The sequence below is a fragment of the Adiantum capillus-veneris genome, chromosome 18 (assembly GCF_014529385.1).
Source record: "Adiantum capillus-veneris isolate H3 chromosome 18, ASM1452938v2, whole genome shotgun sequence".
In the NCBI taxonomy this organism is placed as follows: Eukaryota; Viridiplantae; Streptophyta; class Polypodiopsida; order Polypodiales; family Pteridaceae; genus Adiantum; species Adiantum capillus-veneris.
Genome location: NC_140948.1, coordinates 34,927,164 through 34,947,306, shown reverse-complemented (window position 1 = coordinate 34,947,306; position 20,143 = coordinate 34,927,164). Strand labels below are relative to the sequence as shown.

The 20,143-nt window shown below is 43.8% G+C and overlaps 2 protein-coding genes across 6 annotated transcripts; one reads left to right on the top strand and one right to left on the bottom strand.

Annotated features, from left to right (window-relative positions):
- The first annotated feature begins 276 nt into the window (after window positions 1-276).
- LOC147435480 (lysine-specific histone demethylase 1 homolog 3-like) lies at window positions 277-9,159 on the top strand. 5 transcript variants are annotated; one of them, XR_015185087.1, is made up of 10 exons: window positions 277-1,689; window positions 2,909-3,050; window positions 3,129-5,495; window positions 5,583-5,676; window positions 5,794-6,413; window positions 6,557-7,552; window positions 7,643-7,717; window positions 7,801-8,174; window positions 8,546-8,600; window positions 8,714-8,728. XR_015185087.1 is itself a non-coding variant. In XM_086488541.1 (9 exons), exons 2-9 carry the CDS (start codon window positions 2,645-2,647, stop codon window positions 7,858-7,860), a joined length of 4,374 nt encoding a protein of 1,457 aa, XP_086344667.1. In that variant the 5' UTR covers window positions 2,336-2,425; window positions 2,552-2,644; the 3' UTR covers window positions 7,861-8,478. The 5 variants fall into 5 exon arrangements, 3 of the variants coding, with proteins under 3 accessions (XP_086344666.1, XP_086344667.1, XP_086344668.1); XR_015185086.1 differs by lacking the exon at window positions 8,546-8,600 and having other exon boundaries at window positions 8,714-9,159; XM_086488541.1 differs by lacking the exons at window positions 277-1,689; window positions 8,546-8,600; window positions 8,714-8,728 and adding exons at window positions 2,336-2,425; window positions 2,552-2,664 and having other exon boundaries at window positions 7,801-8,478.
- A 2,061-nt stretch (window positions 9,160-11,220) lies between these two features.
- Window positions 11,221-12,133, bottom strand: LOC147435479 (uncharacterized). The gene is made up of 3 exons (XM_086487737.1): window positions 11,981-12,133; window positions 11,675-11,915; window positions 11,221-11,621 (listed from the first exon to the last, which is right to left on the bottom strand). Exons 1-3 carry the CDS (start codon window positions 12,131-12,133, stop codon window positions 11,221-11,223), a joined length of 795 nt encoding a protein of 264 aa, XP_086343863.1.
- Between the last annotated feature and the right edge of the window lie 8,010 nt (window positions 12,134-20,143).

Here is a 20,143-nt window from a genome sequence, read left to right as displayed (position 1 = left end):
TGAAGACGAAAGCTGTTAACAATATACATGTCCTTCAGTATTGGCTTCTAATGTCCTTCAATAGTGGCTTCTAGACCCTAAGTTCGATGAGCTAAATTCAATCGCAATTGGCATGTGCTGCATGATTATTCTATAGATGTTATATAGCAAGGCCCACCAAGCAAGACTAGTTTGGATTGTCTAAACTTTTTCTTCTTCTTCTCCTCTCTCTCTCTCTCTCTCTCTCTCTCTCTCTCTCACTCATGTGCATGTGGCAACCTTTACTCATCCCTCTTATCACATCTTCTCTCTACCGTCTCTCTCTCTCTCTCTCTACCTTCTTTGCCTAGCACAACCGGCGTGATCAGACTGTCGCACAGGAGCGGAATAGGAAGGAACAGCTGATGCTGGGTTTCGCTTCATACATAAATTTGCATGTTTCCATGTTCTGCAGGTAAGTTTTGCGCTAGGGTTGTGCAATAGCCATGTCCTCGTTACCAAAGCACCTTCGATTTCCAATGAGAGCTAAAAAATCCTGCCAGGGTTAAGGTCAGGAAGCCCTAAAAATGGGCTTTCTCGCAGAAAACTTGCTTTGCCTCAGTTTTTCTGCCCAATTCGTCCCTTCTGCTATTGCCACTGCTGGATCCAGCTGTTTGGGCATTATTGCCCGCTAGAACTTTTGTTCCCTACACATCAAGGAACATTCATGGAGTTCAAGCAGCCCTTACTTTCCAACAATTCCTTTTGTGTTGGCCTCGTTGATGGTATGAGTGATGGACACAAAGATGCTGGCTTGACAGCTGCAAATGATACCTCTCTAGTGAAAAACTTGTACAATTGTTATCATGAACCCACCCCATGTATAGCGCCAGGTGCAGAGAGCCTTTCATTGAGAGAACCAGATGCATTGGATGGGAGTTTGAAGAAAGAACAATCAATGATAGACTCCTCAGAAAGCATCGCCAGAGCAGAAGAGGTTGAGAGGCTGGAAGGACTGAAAGGACTGAAAGGAGAGGAGATAGTTACTCAAGAAAACTGTTCGCAAGTCAATGTCCAGATGATTGAGAATGACAACCTTCCTCTATTGAGCGAGGATATTGTGATGCCCATGCCAATGCATATGTACAGCAGGAGGAAGAAAGGAAAAAAAGCAGGCACCATGAAAGATTTACTCAATCTTCATAGCAATGAGAAGGTTTGTTCACTGGATGAGCAAGAAAGGTGTGGGCTTGCATTTCATGGTGGTGCTCCTTGTGAGAGACAAAAACAGCAGGATCTACACCCTGTGAAGAAAACAGAAATCGCTTTCCCACATAGTGAGAAGGAGAGCCAATTTCTTCCCGCTTGTGATGGTGTTCACAAGGAGGAATCAAAAAAAGGTTTCCCAGTGGGTAGGGCTACGGACAAACATAAGGAAGGACTTAAGCATCAAAAGCTTGCAAAGGCAAAATGTGCTTCCAGTCCTGACAAGAAACGGGGCCGTGATACTGAGGAGGAATGTGTTTCTGGACAATACAGGGCCATTGTTGATGAATTTTTAAAAGTAAGTGACATTTCTGAATCAGAAAGCGTTGCAGCTGTTGTTGAAAGTGGGAAGTATGCGGCAGTAAGAGCAGGCTTGCGAGCCTCTACAGTCACCTGTATTGAAAAAGCCAGGTTTAGGGATGTGCTGAATCAAGTGGATGGGGCTCGACAATATCTGGAATGCAGGTATTTCTCCTTGTTTTCTTTGTTTCTTTTGTATAATCAAGCACGCTTTTCAAATGAAATAAGGAGCTTTCTAGTTTTGCTGTTAGGAGTGTGGTACGCTACACTCATGCCTCTAGAATTGTGCTCTTTTTTGTGTTTTTGATGTTGGATGACGCAATCAGACTATGGTTATATCCATCTATTGTAATTAGAGGGGCACGAGTGGTCAGGCCTACCATTGCGGTCACTTTTGAAGGGGGCCAGTTCAGTGATCGCACCAGATTGTTTTTGTTAATGAAGGTATACTGGGCTACTTAGTGCTTAGCGGTCTTGAAACAATTGCAGCAGTTGCTGTATATTGGCAGGATAATTACGATGTTGTATATTTTATCAGTATAACTGGGGTCAAGAGGAGGTGCTTCTCCTAGTGAGTACTCTTAGAGGTTTTTTTCTCAATGGAGTGCATGCAAAAATTGATGTGTCGAGCTTGTGGATAGTTCATTCTGACTGGCAGTCTATGTACTCTGCTCTTCCGATAGTTTTGTCGGAAAATTACCATAAAATTTTTTAAATGCTATGTTGCTTCTAAACTCCACAATGAGGGGGTAACTAGAGGAGTTTTACTGAACTGTGCTTGCAGTGGCTGTTCAAATCTCTTATACTGCTGGAGGGTTGTGTGCGTCCACTTTGTGGCCTTTAAAAATTTTGGCCAACAACTACTTAGGAGAATTAGAAGTTTATGAGGCTTCAGGATGCAGTAAGTCTGTCGCTTTTATATGCTCTTGAAAGGCTTAGTCATTGTCTTAACTACAAAGTTGGCTTCTATCAACTTGGGGAAGGAGGTTTTGTCTGATTGTTTATTGTCTGTGAAATATCTTATCAGAGGGGATTCAGAAGTCTTTTAATGGCCTCCGCTATTGTATGAAGAGTGAAGATTGATCCGTGTGGCCACCTCCTTGTATTTTGGACTGCGAGAATGCATATGATAAATAGAAGGTATACGAGCCCGGCATGGCCTGTCATACTATCTTGGCTTGTTTTTAGGACAAGCTATGGTGTCCCATCTGAATGAATTTTTGAGCCATGTTGCTTTATTTTCTAGGTTAACTTAACAGTCACATTCGTTAAGAGACGTAATGTGGAGTTTGGTTGAGACCCCTTTTCACTGTCATGTCAACAGTCCTTCCGTGTTATTACATCAATGCATTCATTAATGCTCAATTTGTTGTGATTTATGCAGGAACTTTCTTTTGGGTTTGTGGGAGAAAGATGTATGTCACACCCTATCCATCACTGATTGCGGCTTCAGTATACCAGCCTCTATGAATGAGGCTTCTCGAATTCGTCTCCTCCATGACATCCATTATTTTCTGAACTACCATGTATGCCAAGTTAGCAATCACTGTCCTTTCTTTAACACGCTGACACATGTAATTTATGTTGGTTTTCTGCTACAACAGGCATTTATCAATATGGGTGTTACTTCAAAGAAGCTAAGGCTGACTCCAGATAGTGAAACAAATCCCTTATTTTCAAACAAAGCAGATCTAGCTACTGTGGAAGTATTTTCAACCAACAGACATTCAAAAATGGAGGCAATCACATCTCTGAGTCGCACAGAGAGGGACCCTTGCTTACCTTTCTGCAGCAAAGAAGTCTCTGGCAACCAGGAGCTGGTAGCTTCTGGTGATAAACAAAAGAAGAGACTTAAGCTCGGAACAGCAGTACATGAACCAGGGGATGTAGATATGGCAACAGTGCTCCAGCCGGCAGAATCAAGTGTACAGGCACGGTCTGTTTCTCCAGTCAAGGCAGATGGCATAGAGCTGACAGCTGCCAGACCATCAGATGAGGAGTTCCTGCAGGACATAAAGAACAGAATAAAGGCTCGGAATAGAAGAAAGAAGCAAGGTTTACATGAAATTTCTACACATGTTGAATCTAAATGCCAAGAGGAAGAGGAAAAAATTACAGAGTGGAAGTGCAATAATTTGAAAAAGGGCATCAATGGACTTCCTTCTTGCAATCAACAAGTCGAAGATAGTGTGCATGACAAGCAGTCGAGTAAAAGAAAAGTGCTGGTTGTGGGTGCTGGGCCTGCAGGACTGGCTGCAGCAAGGCATCTTCAGAACATGGATGTACAGGTCACTATCCTTGAAGCACGTGATCGAATTGGAGGTAGAGCTTTTACAGATCGCATGACTTTCTCGGGTCCAGTGGATTTAGGTGCAAGCATAGTGAGGGGGGTTGAAGCTGATTTGGCTACTGAAGCACGCCCTGATCCTGTTGCTCTTCTTTGCAAGCAATTGAATCTTGAGCTGACAGTCTTACAGGGGGATTGTCCCCTGCTGGATGTTGTTAGGGGGGTCAAGGTTCCTGCTGATATAGACATGGCCTTGGAAGCTGATTTTAATTGTTTACTGGAGGAAGCAGCCAAGCTCCCTGTTGAGAATGATAGTGCAAAGCATATGTCTCTGCAAAAAGGCCTCAAGCTTGCGTACAGGAAGCAGGAAGCTTCACTTGATATTGGCTCAGGAAAATCGAATCAAGCTGGCCAAGGAAAGAGCACTAGCTTACTGTTTTCCAAAGATGGTCCTAGTTTCTCACTTGCACAGAGAGTACTAAGTTGGCATTTTGCGACTTTAGAACTTCAGTGGGGGGCAGAGCTGAGCAAAATTTCTCTTTCCAACTGGACTGAAAATAATAGCCATAGTGGTTTTGCTGGCCCTCACTGTATGATTAAAGGAGGTTTCAGTGCTGTGATGGAGGCTCTTGGGACTGGTTTGGAGATACAGCTGGAACAAGAAGTTACTGAAATTGACTACTTATGTAGAGATGAGAAACATGGTGGTTTGGATAAAATTCAGGTTCAGACCAGGGGGGGAGCCATGTATTGTGCGGACGCTGTCCTTCTTACTGTTCCTCTTGGGTGCATGAAAGCTGGCCTAATAAAATTTTCACCACCTCTGCCAGAACCAAAAATCTCTTCAATCGATCGTCTTGGGCTAGGGGTATTAAATAAGGTGGCTATGGAGTTTCCTAAATGCTTTTGGGATGAAAGTGTAGACTCGTTTGGTTGTACGACTGAATTGACAGGAACAAGGCGTCGATGTTCTTTTTTTCGGAATCTGAAACCTATTGTAGGTTTTCCGATTCTAACTACATCAATTGTGGGTGAGGCAGCTGTAGAAGATGAGCAGAAGGAAGGGCCTGAAGTCGTTGAGCAGGCATTGTCGGTGCTTAGGAGGTTGTTTGGGGAAACTGCAGTGCCTCAGCCAACAGCTTTCCAAGTCACAAGGTGGGGAAGTGATCCTCACAGCAGAGGTTCCTATTCATACATACCTGTTGGAGGCTCTGGCAAGGATTACGACACTGTCGGACTGCCAGTTGAAAATCAGCTATTCTTTGCAGGGGAAGCAACATGCAAAGAATACCCAAACACAGTAGGTGGAGCAATGATGAGTGGTTTAAGAGAGGCTGTGCGGATACTTGATGTGCTTAATAATAGGACTGATTTTACTTCAGAAGCTGAAGTTATAGGTGCTGCTGAAAAACAATCCAATTGCCAAGCAAATGAGGTCAAAGAAATGGCTAAGAGCCTTAGAGAGGGAGGGATCTCCATTGCCACCAAGATGTGTGGAAGGAATCTAGCTAGGGCTAAGGGCCCTTCAAGAAGAGTTGGCTTGCTGCAAAGTCTGTATGCGGTTCCAAAGACAAATGCTGGGCGTTTGTTGTTGGCCAAGGAAATGCTGCAGCTGCCCGAGTCCTCGTTGCGAAACTTTTTGAACACCAAGGCTGGTCTCCTGGTTCTTAACAGTTGGATTCAGGTAACGGTTGCGTCAAATACCATGTGTGTGTGTTAAATTGCTCTTTTATGGTTGCCAGTAATCATCTTTATTTTTTCTCAATTTTAGGGTGCCATGGGCAAAGATGGTGGGCAACTCTTGCGGTTATGTTTGCAGTTGCTGCTTGTAATTGAAAGTTCTTGTTCTTTGGCTCAACGCTCAGGTAAGTTGGTCATAGGGTCTAACAGCCCCACCTATTATGGTGATTCCAAGTAACTTCCTTCTCTTCCGTGTTGACTTAATCCTTAAAAACAAGGCTTCTATTTTGGTTCATCTTTAGGGATTCAAACAACTTTGAAGGATAAAGTTTCCAAGCATACTAGTCGAGATGTCCGTGCTACTGCACGTAAGCTTCTGGATTTGTGGCTGGAGGGAAAGGGAAAGGGCAAATCTGTTCATGGTCTTGCCAAACCATTTCAGAAGCCAGAAAATTCTGAGAAGAAGTTACATAGGAAGAAAGCTAGAGATGCCAAGGTTTCCTCATCGGAGAGGAGGACTGAGCAGAGAGACAACTTATTAATACCTGCTGGGGACGTCTTGCAAGTTGCTGCAGAGAGGAAAACACAAGCTTCAGGGCGTTCAGAGCCTTTAATCAAGAAGAAAGTTAGAGATGTAAAGATTTCCTTATCTGAGTCAGTCGCTGATGTGAAGGTGCCCTTATCTCAGGCAGGTGCTCAATTGAGAGGGAACCCGTCAGTCTCTTGCAGGGATACTGTGCAAGGTGGTCTGGAGTGGCAAGCTCAAGCATCAGGGTGCGTAAGTACAGAAGTTACAGCCCTGGTTGCTGCCAAGGACGACCATATAATGGAGTGTCGAAACATTGGGCAGCCCATGCAGTCCACCATGCCTATTCTAGAAGCTAATCCTACTGTCACGAATGTGATGGACATCACTGCAAAGGTGCCTATCTGATACTATTATGTCTGTCATAGTTACTTTATCAAGGTGAACTTGTTAGTGTGCTTTACCGGTCTACCTAAGAGTAGGATTGATTGTTTCTGTATTGATGCTTCATTCTGGTTGCTAATTAATTGTGACCGCAGCCTCAGGACTCACCAGCACCTGCAAATGCCAAACAGCCAGAATTGCCGAAGATAATGTCATTTCAGAAATTTGCCAAGCGAGAACACATTGACACCAGCAAGAGGCGGCCACTTCAACGAGAAACGCTACTCTTGTATGGGAAGGATCTAGTAACATCTGGAGCTGATGCTCGACAATCCAAAGTCAGAGATTGGTCAATTGATTTTAGTGACAGTTGTAGTTATTTGGGTAGTCCTAGGTTATTAGCAATGTTGGATAATGTCAGCAGTAGAGATGGATTTTCAGCTGTAGTTCCAAGTTTGCCTGGCATTTCAAGTACAGAGAACGCTGGAGAGAGACATGAATCGGGCCTCACATCGAATCAAGATGAGGCAGCATTACCCAGTTCAAAAGAAGTCACTGACGATGCAAGTGCAGGTTCCTCCATGAGAGGCTCTCCACGAAGACAATCAGGGGTCTGTTTGGCCTCTCTTAATAGTGGCAACACACCACTTGATACAGCCGCAGCCCCTTTAAATGATGATGACAAGCCTGCTGAGGTTTTATTTGAACAGAACCATAGTTTAGATGTGCAGAAAATAGAGGCAAGTACCTCTAATCATCCATATGCAGATGTGGGTAAAAGGGATAGTCAATCTCATTCTACTGAAAAAAGGCCAGATAGTGCAGAAGGTCATTGCTGTAGCTTGAATGAAGCTAATGCTGCTAGTGCAGGCTCTTCTGTAAGATTGGCTGGTGGACAGCAGATTGAGATACATAATATTGAGGAGAGCTCTCCTGCTCATCAGTTATTGGATGGCGGAAAATCCTGTCTCAGTACAGGGGCCCTATCCAAATCAGTTATTGTAGAGAACCCATGTCTTGCGCCGGACACGTCAGAGCAGGTCAAGAAAGTTGTTACAGACTATGTTGCACATCTGCTTACTCCCCTTTACAAGACTAAGAGAATCAGCAAGGACAGCTTCAAATCTATTATGAAGAAAGCAATTGCCAAGGTATGTAGTTGCATGTTGCTTTCCACCTTGCTCATTGAATGATTTGTTTAAATAGGATAATTCATGAGGCCATGCTGACCATCTCTATAGGTGATGGAAAGGCGCACTGAAGAGGAGCTTGTGATGGAGCCGCTAGAGTTTATGGATACCAAGCGAAAAATAAAGGTTGGTTTGCATTCCCTTGCGCTCTGTGTCTGAGTTATCTGCAAGCTCATTGCACCTTTCTCATTCTCGTTTGAATTTTACAGATTCGCTCGCTCATAGATAAGATGGTAGAGCGTTATCTTGAGAGTGTACATAATCATTGATGAACAAGAGAAAATGACTGAGAAAATAGGAGCAGGAGCTGTCCAAGTCAGTGAATGCGCTGCATTAACATCTCACTTTAACTGGAAAGATTAGTGAGCATTGTGTACAGCCACGGAAGATGCTATATCCCAGGATTTCTCTGTGATTTACCTTGCATGCTACTGGCGGATACGCTTGGAGGATTATGATTGGCATTTTTCGTCGAAGCCAAGTTTTGACCGAGTTTTTGTAGAGGCCTTGTTGTACTTCTACTAGTCACGTCGACTTGCTGGGGAGGAGCTGTTGGGTATGACAATGGAAGGCTTGAAAGCAGGTATTGTAGATGGCTTTCTTGTATAGGAAAACAGCTAAAAGATGTAATGAGAGGTCCTGCTTTGAGCACAATGTACAGTTATATACTATATGTTGGGTTTGTAGGTTTTAAGTGGTAGGACAGTTTTGTGAGGTGCTTGTTTAAGCATTCAGCTTATGCAAGCAAGTTGTTTGAAGCATCTGGTATTTTGCTTCAAATGATTCTTTTTTTACAGCCAAAGTATTTTTGGTTTGTAATGTTGCTCAGGGCCAAGCGATGTAGTAGAAACATTTTTGAAATAGAGAGAAAGTGTGGCTTGCACAGAGTTGTACAGAGTACTTGAGATACTACTGAGCTTTGGCTTTAATCTTTTCCTTTTCTGCATATCTTAGATTTTCAGAGGCAAGCTTTGTATATGTTTTCCAGCAAGACCTGCAAAAATCAATGGTACTGTCTAGGTTTTAATTTTTCTATAGCTAGGAACTTTTCAGACAATTATGCATCCCAGGCAATCACCTGAACGACTCTAAGCTGAAAGGTTTCTCCACTTTGGAATGCAGCTGGAGGACTGGAAAGGGACCGAGTTTCTAGAGCTCAAATGGATTGTGGATAAACATTAAAGACGGCCAACCCAGATTCTGGCTATTTTCAGCTTCTGTTATCCTGTGTGCGCGCGTGGGCGTGTGTGAGGGAGAAAAGATAAGCTTGACTAGGGAAATCCTTGGGCGACCATCACGCACATGAACATGCACGCAAACACACTTTTGGTAGTACTATACTACTACTCGTGGGAGGGAAAACCCACAAAGAAGATAATTTACAAAGCACAATGTCACTTAGACCATGGAAAAGAGAGTTGAAGTGGTGAGCAACTAAAAGCAGTCAAAACTTTTTTCTTTTAAAGGGCTTTTGTAAAGATAACTGCAACTTAATCGTTGGTCTTCACATTTGCCAAATTAATCTCGCTGAGAAAATGTACCTCAAATATGTTGTGTGCATGTGGTACATGGGATTCTTTGGCAACATAATACTACTAACATTATTTTTGAATAGATAATAGCACTTGATGCTGAAGTTTGTCAAAAGTACTCTCAACCAGGTGTTGCCATAACATCATCTAATTTTTATTTACCCTACCTAAATCACTTTCAAATGTGAATCGAACTCTACATAAGGCAAAATCTTAATGTTCTACTTATTGTAATTCTCATCTGATATCAATTGGAAGTCAATTCTTTGATATTACAAAATGTAGACCCTTGTCACATAAATTACCTTAACTTTAATGGTACTCACATGCTATTGATGTTATTTGAAACTTAGAAATAAGGAGAATCCTATGAAGGTATATTGACATAAATTAATGTTTAAAAACACAAAAGAGAGTTTTACTACACAACAAATTTAACCATAACGTGTTTCAAAAGGACCATACAAATTCTAATATGTAAGATAGGGGTATATTGATTTCTGAGAGAGAGAGAGAGAGAGAGAGAGAGAGAGAGAGAGAAAGAGAGAGAGAGAGAGTTTTTAACGTCTATGTGGGATCGAACTTGGCGTATGAGACAAATCAAGTATACATGTGTGCATGTCTTCCATCTATCGAAAAAGACAACAATCCCAATTGGTACAAAATAAAGAGAGAACCTTGGGATGGAGCTCTAGTATTAGGGATGTGTGCGTGTCTATATGCTCAAGGTAGTACAACCATGCAAATGCATCAAGCTAGCTAGCTCCATTCTGTGTTAATAGGGGGGTGTAGAATGTGGTACATGGGAGGATCGGGAGCAAGGGATGCTTGGATGAACACAATTGGGTGAGCTATCATCTGGGCTCGTCTCTCCTCATCAGCTCAATGCTCTCGGGTATGGATCTCCTCGATCTGTCTGTGGTGGAGTCGTGGGGCTCAGCATCCGGTAACACGCAGACATCGTCTGGCCCAACTTATCTCAACGTGCTAGAAAGTCATTCCCCTCGGTGGATCTGGGAGTGGAGGAGGTGTGGTCCTCTAAAAAAAACCTATAAGCTGCGAGTGTCTCCTCCCCCCCCGCCCAACTGTGTCTCTGTATATGGTTGCAGAAGTGTATCTCTATGCCTCTGTATCTCTAGCAGGTAGCACCCCAACTGTCTCTGATATAGAGAGTCATTCCCCTCGATGGATCTGGGAGTGGAGGAGGTGTGGTCCTCTAAAAAAAATCTATTAGCTGTGAGTGTCTCCTCCCCCCTCCCAGCTGTGTCTCTGTATGTGGTTGCAGAAGTGTATCTCTATGCCTTTGTATCTCTATCTCTAGCAGGTAGCACCCCAACTGTCTCTGATATCGAGAGTGCTTGATCTAGCGGAGGGTAGGCTACCCTCTAAATAATGACTCGTACTTGCCTCTAATATCATCATAGGATTTGCATCTGCAAACAAAATGCTCCTCACTCTCCACCTCCTCTGTGCATACTCGACAGACTCTCTCCTCCCTGGGAATGTCATGAGCTCACCCCACCTCTATCTCTAGTCTATGTGATGATACTCTGAGCTAACCAATCGCCACCCGTCAGCTGTGTGGCATGCATGTGTCCATAAGCGTGGTCGCTATATTGAACCCTTCCTTGAGTATGGTTAGGAAATGATCTCTGTAGTGTGACATCTTTCGCTAAAGGGGAGATGTGATCCAAGTTTGTCTGATATATAACTGCCAGAGATCCTGTCGGAGCACTATGTTTCTCTCACTACGTGAGAGATGAACCTCGGGTGAGTCGGGGTCATATTGGAATGATTGAAAGCTCTCAAGATCAAGGCCATGTGCTTCGACTAACATGGGTGTACCAAGCTCTGTCATATCTAGACTCTACTGTCTATATGGATGACTCAAATGCTCACATTGTGAGTTTGTCGGTCGGGAGCTCTCTCACTCTGAGGATAAAGCAGATCGTCTGAAAGAGTGCCTCCACTACCATTGGGAGGGGGGGGGGGCGGGGGGGGGGGGGGGGTTACGCTGATGATGGCCTGTGGAATTGCATGCTTGCCTCGAAACAAGCGGGAGATCATATACACATGTGGTATCTCGATCTGTGCCCACTAGCAATTTGTCAACCCGGGTGCCCACACTGCTGCTACGTACATCAGGACTGGGGTGGCTAATGTATCAAATAGCCACCCCTTTGTGCGGGGCTCCTGAAAGTATGCCTGATGACATCTCTGCTCTAACATGGCCAAAGCTGCATATCCACGGGTGAGTTTGTCAGTGTTGGTCTGAGCCATGGAGAAGGAGCCCTTTCTACTAGTGAAGGTGACTCCCAGATAGACATAGGAGGTGACCACCTCGATTGTACCTCCTGATGCTGTAAATGTGGGTGCTCGCTGAACTAACCTGGAGGTGTGGAAGATCATGAATTTGGTCTTCCCAAGGTTCATTGTCAATCCTCTGTTTGTAAAAAACTTATCCAAGGTGCTCAAATGACTGTGTAGACCTCTGGTGACTATGAAATCAAAAAAATGTCATCAACATATAACATAATGTGGATTGAAGTACCTGCTAGGTCAGCTTCTGCCCCTCCCGCTCGTAAGATGTAGTCAAAGATCTCGTCGATGTAGAATCCAAAGAGGGTTAGGGAGAGGGGGCATCTTTGCTTAACACCAATGGTGCTAGCAATGGACTCTGATAAACCGCCTGGACATTGAACTCTCCCAGTCACTCTCTCATAGAGGGCATAAATGGTCAATATCATCTCCGATGGTATCCCCAGACTCTGAAGTTGCCGAAAGAGCCTCTCCTATGGGATTGTGTCAAACGCTTTGCGAAAGTTCACAAAGCAACAATAAGATCCTTATTCCACACCTTTGCCCCATCAATGAGGCAACGTAGAAGGAAGATGTGATCGGTGGTGGAGAAGGTCTGCATGAATCCTGCTTGGCGAGGATCCCATAGTCCTTCAATTTCTCCATACAAACTAAGCTCAGTCTCAAGTACTGCCCCATATAGTTTGGCCATTGTATGGCCAATCATGATAGTCTTGTAATGCCATGGGCCCAAGGTGTCCCTTGATTTGTGGATTGGCACAATGGCGTGCCAAGTCCATTCCTCTGGGAAGCCCTCCCCTATAGCCTGGTTGAATACATGTGCTATAACGGAATTTGGCTAATAACATTGATTGCAATGGAATTCAAATAACAGTAGTGAGAATTTCATTAAAAGAATTCCTATTGAAGATAGAGAAGGCGTACTTGATAATAGGTAGCAATATAAACATGACACCTAGTTAGCTTGGCATGAACAATACTTGTAAAGAGTTAGAGAAATTGACAACAATTGAGGACCCAATTTACTTGGAGCTGGTCTCCCCTCCAAAAGGCTTTTGTATTATATGTTCTCCCATAAAGAGAGACTTGGTACAATACATTCTTTGTGTTTGTTGATGTGAAGATGGAAAGATTTATGCACCAATATTATGCCCAAAAAGACAATTAAACTTACTTGCAATAGCATAAACTTTTCCCCGGCCTCAATCCCAAGACCTCAAACACCTTCAAAGGTGAAGAGAGCCGACAGGGAGTGAGAAAAGTGAAGAGGAAGAAGATGTAGCATACGAGAAAGAAGTATTCTCCTTACCATAGATTACTCTTAGAGCTTAGCTTAGCATAGTAATGTAGACGGTAGAGAAGATGAGCATGTCATTGAAGCCTGACTCTTGCTTGGATTTAAATTCCATAGCCAAGAGGTGTTGATGTAGGCTCTCTTGCTTCAAACTTCGCTATTCGGTAAGAACTTTGTCTTCGGCATCACTTGCAAAAAACTATTTCATTATGGAAGCTCTTAGGGATTTCCATAGTGGATAGGGGAACACAGCCGAAACCCAAACAGTCTGCCTCTCTACAGCCCTGGATAATCAATGCACCCCAATCCACTAGAGTTCACCTTTGAAACTCACATCATCAATAGAAGAACACACCGAGTTTTGCCTGTTTACAACCGTGCCGTAGCAGATACCGCTCTCTCTTTCTCTCTCTCACACACAGAGGCCCGTGGAGGCAAACACATCTCAAACATTGGCACCAGTTGATTGGAACAAAGCAAAGAGAAGAAGGGGGGAAGGGGGAAGAAACGGCACGAGAATCGGATGTGGTTTGCATCAATTATGGCAAAAAACTTCTCTACACGCACCATGAAACTCGACTACAACCAGCTTGGCATGGCAACATCAAGCAACAACAAAGAAAAACGGGGCAATCACCGGCTCCACCGTTGTGCGGCTCTCCTCGCCGAGAGCGCGGCATGAAAACAGTTGTTGGCACCTTCGTTGGTCCCCAACTGCTCCCTCAAATGCTCCTCCGAGCTTGCCAAAGAATTGATTCCCGAGAGCTTCCTTGTCCTCTCCAGAAAAAAATCCCCCCCCCCCCCCCCCCCCCCGCAACTGCAAAATGATGGGCCCTTTAGGATGTGGGCATGGCCACTATTTTGGTCAAACACCCTATTTCCGGCTCCTTTCTTGCACATGAAGCCATGCTACTTACAACCTTGCGTTGGGGCTCACACCACCGTATGCACCATTTCTTATGAGACGCCGTCGGTGCCCACCTGTAACCAAAACAATACCAAAAGCTTCAAGCGCCATAGCTGCGTGAGGGGGAGCTCCCTCTCCATTTCTTTGTACTTAATGGCCGAACTCGTTGCAGTATAAATATTGTGGCATGCTCACTCCCAAATGCGCATATGGGCTCATGCCTAGGGCCACGTGGCAACCCGTGAGCCAAAGCATCCCCTTGGGGGTCTCCAATGTCCACACAAAATTTTCAACCAAGTTAAATCCCCCCCCTCTCCCCCCCTTTTTTCTCTTGCCACAGAGAGTCCAAAGCTCCAGTTTCCAAGCCGTACAATCCTTGTGGAAGCTCCGCTTCATGACTCTAGCCCATTCAAATCCTGATGCACTCTGACCTTGTCAGATCCTCCAACAGAGGTCGCCAAAATGACAAAAAATCTTATGACCCCTTCCGTAACTGCCACCAACTTCAAACCGCTATATCTCACTGATCTGAACTCCATTTTCCATGTCATCACTATTGGGGTATAAAGCCCAATGTGGTCGCCCAGGTAAGTGGGCGGGCCTCCAGGTATGTACACATATTCTTTTGTAAAAACCTAATAAGAACTCACTATGCTCTACACATTACAGTAGAGCGATTTCACCATATCTTCGTGCTCTTCTTCTCGCACTCTCTCTCGCGTCACACTTCCGCTTGTACTCCTTCAATTGGTATCAGAGCTCAGATCGAGGCTCGGGGCAGCATTTGCAGGTAGCCAGAGTCACCTGCTCAGATTGGAGTGAGATTCGACAGGCGAAGGCACGGCCCCAATTCCTGTGGGAGAGTCCAAAGGGCTTGGTGTTCTCAGAATTTCATTCTGAGGTCATCTCGGCCACCGTTCGGCTTCGGCAAAGATCTGCGTTTGCCATTTTCGACTACGTGGTCTTGGCGAGTGCAGATCTGACTTTGCAAATTTGGGGTTTTGGCCTACGACTGCAAGTGCTGAGGATATCTGCACTTCCAGAGTGCTGATTTGTGGCTATCTACACAACGAAGAACGGCTTACAGTTCTTGGAGGCGTGTCACATACGACACGGACGCACCTACACAGACTGTAGGCGACATCCACCCGTTCATCAGGTAGCTTGTGTTTGCTGCTTGATATTCCAGATTTCATCCTGACATTGCAGGTACTTCCACATGGGATGTATTGTCAAAGATGATATATGTCTGTTGAGGGTTTGCTGGCTGTGAGTCACGCAACAATCAACCGCCGCAGAGGTTACAACATACAGTGGGAAATTTGTGGATGTATGACTTTGTGGAAAGTCTATGTACTGTCAGATTTACTGCAGCCTTTGTTGAGGGTCGAGTGAGGTTTTATTGAGCTGGGGGATTCTCGAATGTTGAGATCCTTTCGGTGATACAGGTCTTGGAGCGATCCCTCGAGCACCCTTAGATAGGCAGCTAGGATGTATTGACTGTGAGTTAGACAGTTGGGATTGCATCTTTGCTTTATTGCCGTTGAGGCATTGTCGCAGTCTATGCCTACGGGACAGTGACAAGATAGTGAGAGACAGTACAGGTGCAGGACAGGTTTACCCACAGCTTACAGTGTTAGAGAGACAACGGTTTTTTGAGCTGTTTTTGGTCTGTTTTGAGTACACCAAAGCCATTTTACAAAGGAGACTCTGCCGAAATTTTTGCAAAATCTGAAGCTTTATTGGTTCATTTGACAGGTTGATATTGCTTCAGAGGACAGTTTATAGGGGAAACTCTGCCGAATTTTTCCCAGGAAAGTAAACTACTGTGAAGCGTAGTTATGGCTGGATCACAGGACACTGCTCTTTACAATATCAAGAAGCTGGATGGAACTAATTTCCCATTGTGGAAGAAGTAGATTTGGCACATGTTGGTACAAAAGAAGCAGATAAAACCTATAAAGCTCAAGGGGATAAAACCACAAGATATGGACGAAGATGAATGGAGCGAAATGGATGAATTGGCACTTTCTACGATTATGCTGACTTTGGCAGAAAGCGTTTACTTCAATGTAGCAGACGAGATGTCGGATTATCAAGCATGGACAAAGCTGAGTGATCTTTATGAGAAGCAGAGTGCAGCTTCACAGGTATACTGGCTTAAGAAGCTTGTTGACTTGAAGATGAAAGAAGGGACCCCTATGTCCAATCATCTGAATGAATTCAACACCTACAGTCAGTTGTCAGCTCAAGGTGTCAAGTTTGATGAACCTGTTAGAGCTATGTTCCTGTTGATTACATTGCCGGAAAGTTGGGACACTTTTCGCACAACTTTGAGTAATTCTGCACCTCTAGATGGTTTGACCATAGCAGGTGTAGAAGGCAGTCTGCTCACTGAAGAAACCAACAGAAAGACAATGGACAAAGGCAAAGGAACAACCTTAGTTGTCAGGGGAAGGACCAAAGAAAAGTGCAAAGGTGGAAAGAGAGATCAGTCTCGTAGCAAGTCCCACAGTGCTAAAGGCAAGAGTGACATAGAATGCTACCATTGTGGCAAGAAGGGTCAGATGAAAAGAGACTGCAGAGAATGGAAAGCAGAAAAAGGCAAAGAGAAAGCAGAAGACCATGGTGAGAAGAACAAGTCCTCAGTGAAGATTCAAGAAATAAATGTGACAAACACTGTTGCAGAGGATGACAGTCTAGTGTCAGGAGATATCTACTTCTTGAAAAATACAATGGACTCAGCTCTTCTTACCGCATCTGATGGAAATGCACTGAGTGATTGGATTATAGACTCAGGGGCATCACTTCATGTGTCTCCAAACAAGGAGTGGTTTACCTCTTATGTGACCACTAAAGATCATGTTCGGCTAGGCAATGGGCAGACACGTGAGATCTTAGGTGTTGGAGATGTTCAATTGAAGTTTCAGAATGGCTCCTCTTTCACGTTGAAGAATGTGAGACATGTTCCCGCAATTACAAAGAGCAAGCTTGATCAGCACAGGTTTACTTGATGCTGGCTACGTCACCACTTTTGGACAGAACATGTGGAAGATATCCAAGGGTTCTATGACAATAGCACATGGAGTAAAGTCTGGAGGACTTTACATGATTTATGTATCAAATGTCTCTAAAAATGTAATCAATGTAACCGAGCAGCCGAACGTTTCTTTGTGGCATAGCCGGTTAGGACATATGTCCAAGAAGGGAATGGAAATCTTGTCTCGTTCTGGTTATTTGCCTGGCTTGTCATTTAATGATTTTGAATTCTGTGAACATTGTCTGTATGGTAAGCAAACACAGCAGCCACATAAGCATACAAGCAGTAGAAGAGATACACAGTTGGCACTTGTTCATAGTGATTTGTGTGGATCTATGCCTAACCTATCTCTAGGGGGAGCTTCTTACTTTATGACATTTATAGATGATTACTCGAGGAAAGTATGGGTTTACTTTCTCAAGCACAAGGATGAAGCGTTTAGTGTTTTCAAAACGTTTGTGACACTTGTGGAGAATCAGAGTGGCAAGAAGCTTAAATGCTTACGCACTGACAATGATGGAGAGTATGTTTCAAAGGCCTTTCAGGACTTTTGTGAGTCAAAAGGTATAAAACGTGAACTTACTGCTCCTTACAATCCTCCTCAAAATGGTGTTCCTGAGAGGATGAATAGGACCATACAAGAGAAGGTCAGAAGTATGTTGTCTAATACACAACTGCCAAATGGGTTTTGGGCTGAAGCTGTATCAACAGCTGTTCATCTTATAAATAGATCTCCTAGCAAGGTTTTGCAGAAGGATTCAGTGGCAGAGATGGTATGGTCAGGAAAAATGCCCTCATACAAGCATCTCAGAGTCTTTGGCTGTGAGGCATATACTCATGTTCTAAAGGAATTTAGGAACAAACTTGAGCCAAAGAGTAGAAAGTGCATCTTTCTAGGCTATGGTAATTCTGGTGAGATGGGGTACAGACTTTGGGATCCCGAATCCAGAAAGGTTATCCGTAGCAATGATGTTCACTTTAATGAAGCCAAATATCATTCTAAACCAGAGAGGGTTGAGGAGATTAGAAGAGTTGTCTTCCAAGAAGATGGACCTGCACGTGCAAGACAAAATGTCAGGGCTCAAGAGGAGCAAGGACAGGATAGAGTGGAACCACAGGTTGTGGCTGAGCCTGAGCCACCTATTGTGCGTAGATCTGGACGTATCACGCGACCTCCTGATAGGTTTGTTCCATCTATGAACTATGTCATGTTGACCGATTGCAATGAGCCTTCATGTTACAAGGAAGCAGTGCAAATGAAGGACTCCAGGAATTGGCAATTGGCCATGCAGTCAGAGATGACAGCTCTGCATAAAAACCAGACATGGAAGCTAGTTAAATTACCACAGGGCAAAAATGCTCTACCTTGTAAATGGGTTTACAGGTATAAGATCACCGCTCATGATAGTCAGCCAAATTACAAAGCAAGGCTTGTTGCCAAGGGCTTTAAGAAAGAACAAGGCATTGACTTTGATGAAGTCTCCTCTCCGGTGGTCAAGATGACTACATTGAGATGCTTTCTTTCATCGGTTGCCATATTAGATTTGGTGTTGCACCAAATGGATGTCAAGACAGCGTTCTTGCATGGTGATTTAGATGTGGAAATTTACATGCAGCAGCCAAAAGGGTTTGTTGAGAAAGGCAAGGAAGATTTGGTATGCCAGTTGTTAAAGAGTCTTTATGGCTTAAAACAATCACCGAGGGCATGGTACCATAAGTTCCACAAGTTTATGCTTTCTCAAGGCTACAAACGTAGTGAGTTTGATCACTGTCTATATACAAAGAAGGCTAAGGATGGCAGTTGGCTGATCCTTATTTTGTATGTGGATGACATGTTGATTGCTGGCAAGCACTTGGAAGAAATTTCAGCTTTGAAGTCAAAGATGGCAAAATCGTTTGACATGAAAGACATGGGTGAGGCAAGTCATATACTTGGTATGCGCATTGAGAGAGACAGATCAAAGAAGTTGATTTGGTTATCTCAAACAGAGTATATTGACAAGGTTTTGCAACATTTCAATATGGAGAAGAGAAAGGCATTGAGTGTTCCATTGCCACCATATGTGAAACTTAGCAAACAAGATTGTCCTATGTCTGAGGAAGAACAGGCTGAAATGGATAAGATTCCATATGCGTCTGCAGTGGGTAGTTTGATGTATGCAATGATTGCTACTCGCCTAGACATTGCATTTGCAGTAGGAGTAGTAAGTCGATACATGTCAAACCTAGGCAAGAAACATTGGGAGGCAGTGAAAGGAATATTGAGATACATGAAAGCTACAAAGAGTATGCGTATATGCTATGGGAGTCAGGAGCTAAGTGTAAAGGGTTTTACAGACTCAGATTATACAGGTGACTTAGACAACCGAAGGTCTATGTCAGGGTATGTCTTTACATTGGCTGGTGGAGCAGTATCATGGCATTCTAGATTACAAGATTGTGTTTGTCAGTCTACTACAGAGGCTGAATATGTTGCAGCATCAGAGGCATGCAAAGAATCAATTTGGCTTAATCGACTAGTAACAAATTTGGGAATCAAAGAAGAGATGCCTGTGTTATATTGTGATAGTCAAAGTGCTATACAATTGGCTCGCAATCCAGTTTATCACTCAAAGACAAAGCATGTGGATGTGAAGTATCATTTCATCAGTGAAATGCTCGAGGATAAGCAACTTCAGCTTGTCAAAGTTCACACCACAGAAAATCCTGCTGATCTACTTACAAAAGGACTTCCCTCAAAGAGCTTTTCGCATTTTCGCAAGCAGTTAGGTGTAGGGTAGTCCATCACTTCTCTACATCTCTTGTATATTAGCTTGTATAATAGCTTCTCTCACACTTAAAGTACCATATTGGACTTTAAGTGGGAGGTTGTTGGGGTATAAAGCCCAATGTGGTCGCCCAGGTAAGTGGGCGGGCCTCTAGGTATGTACACATATTCTTTTGTAAAAACCTAGTAAGAACTCACTATGCTCTACACATTACAGTAGAGCGAGTTCACCATATCGTCGTGCTCTTCTTCTCGCACTCTCTCTCGCGTCGCACTTCCGCTCGTACTCCTTCACTTCCCATGTACCTTAAGTAGCAAGGGACTTTTTGATCTTCCCTCAATTACCTCGAAAGGTGCTTTTCCGGTGGAAGTATGTACAATGTTATTGTAAGCATACTCCACTAAGGGTAAGTACTTCTCCCATTGGGATCTTTGATCTACTTCCGTTACATAGGCTTTTAGTAGATCGAGAATGGTTAGGTTAGCTATTTCACTTTGGCCATCCGTTTGTGGATGATAGGCCGAAGAGAAGTTTAGCCTTGTCCCTAAATTCTCAAAGAGACCCTTCCAGAAATTATTGGTCATTCTAGGATCTCTATCCGACGCTATGGACATTGGCAAGCCATGGTACTTGAAAATTTGTGAAATGAAGAGGGTTGCCATTTGATGCGCTTTGATAGTCTTTTTGACAGG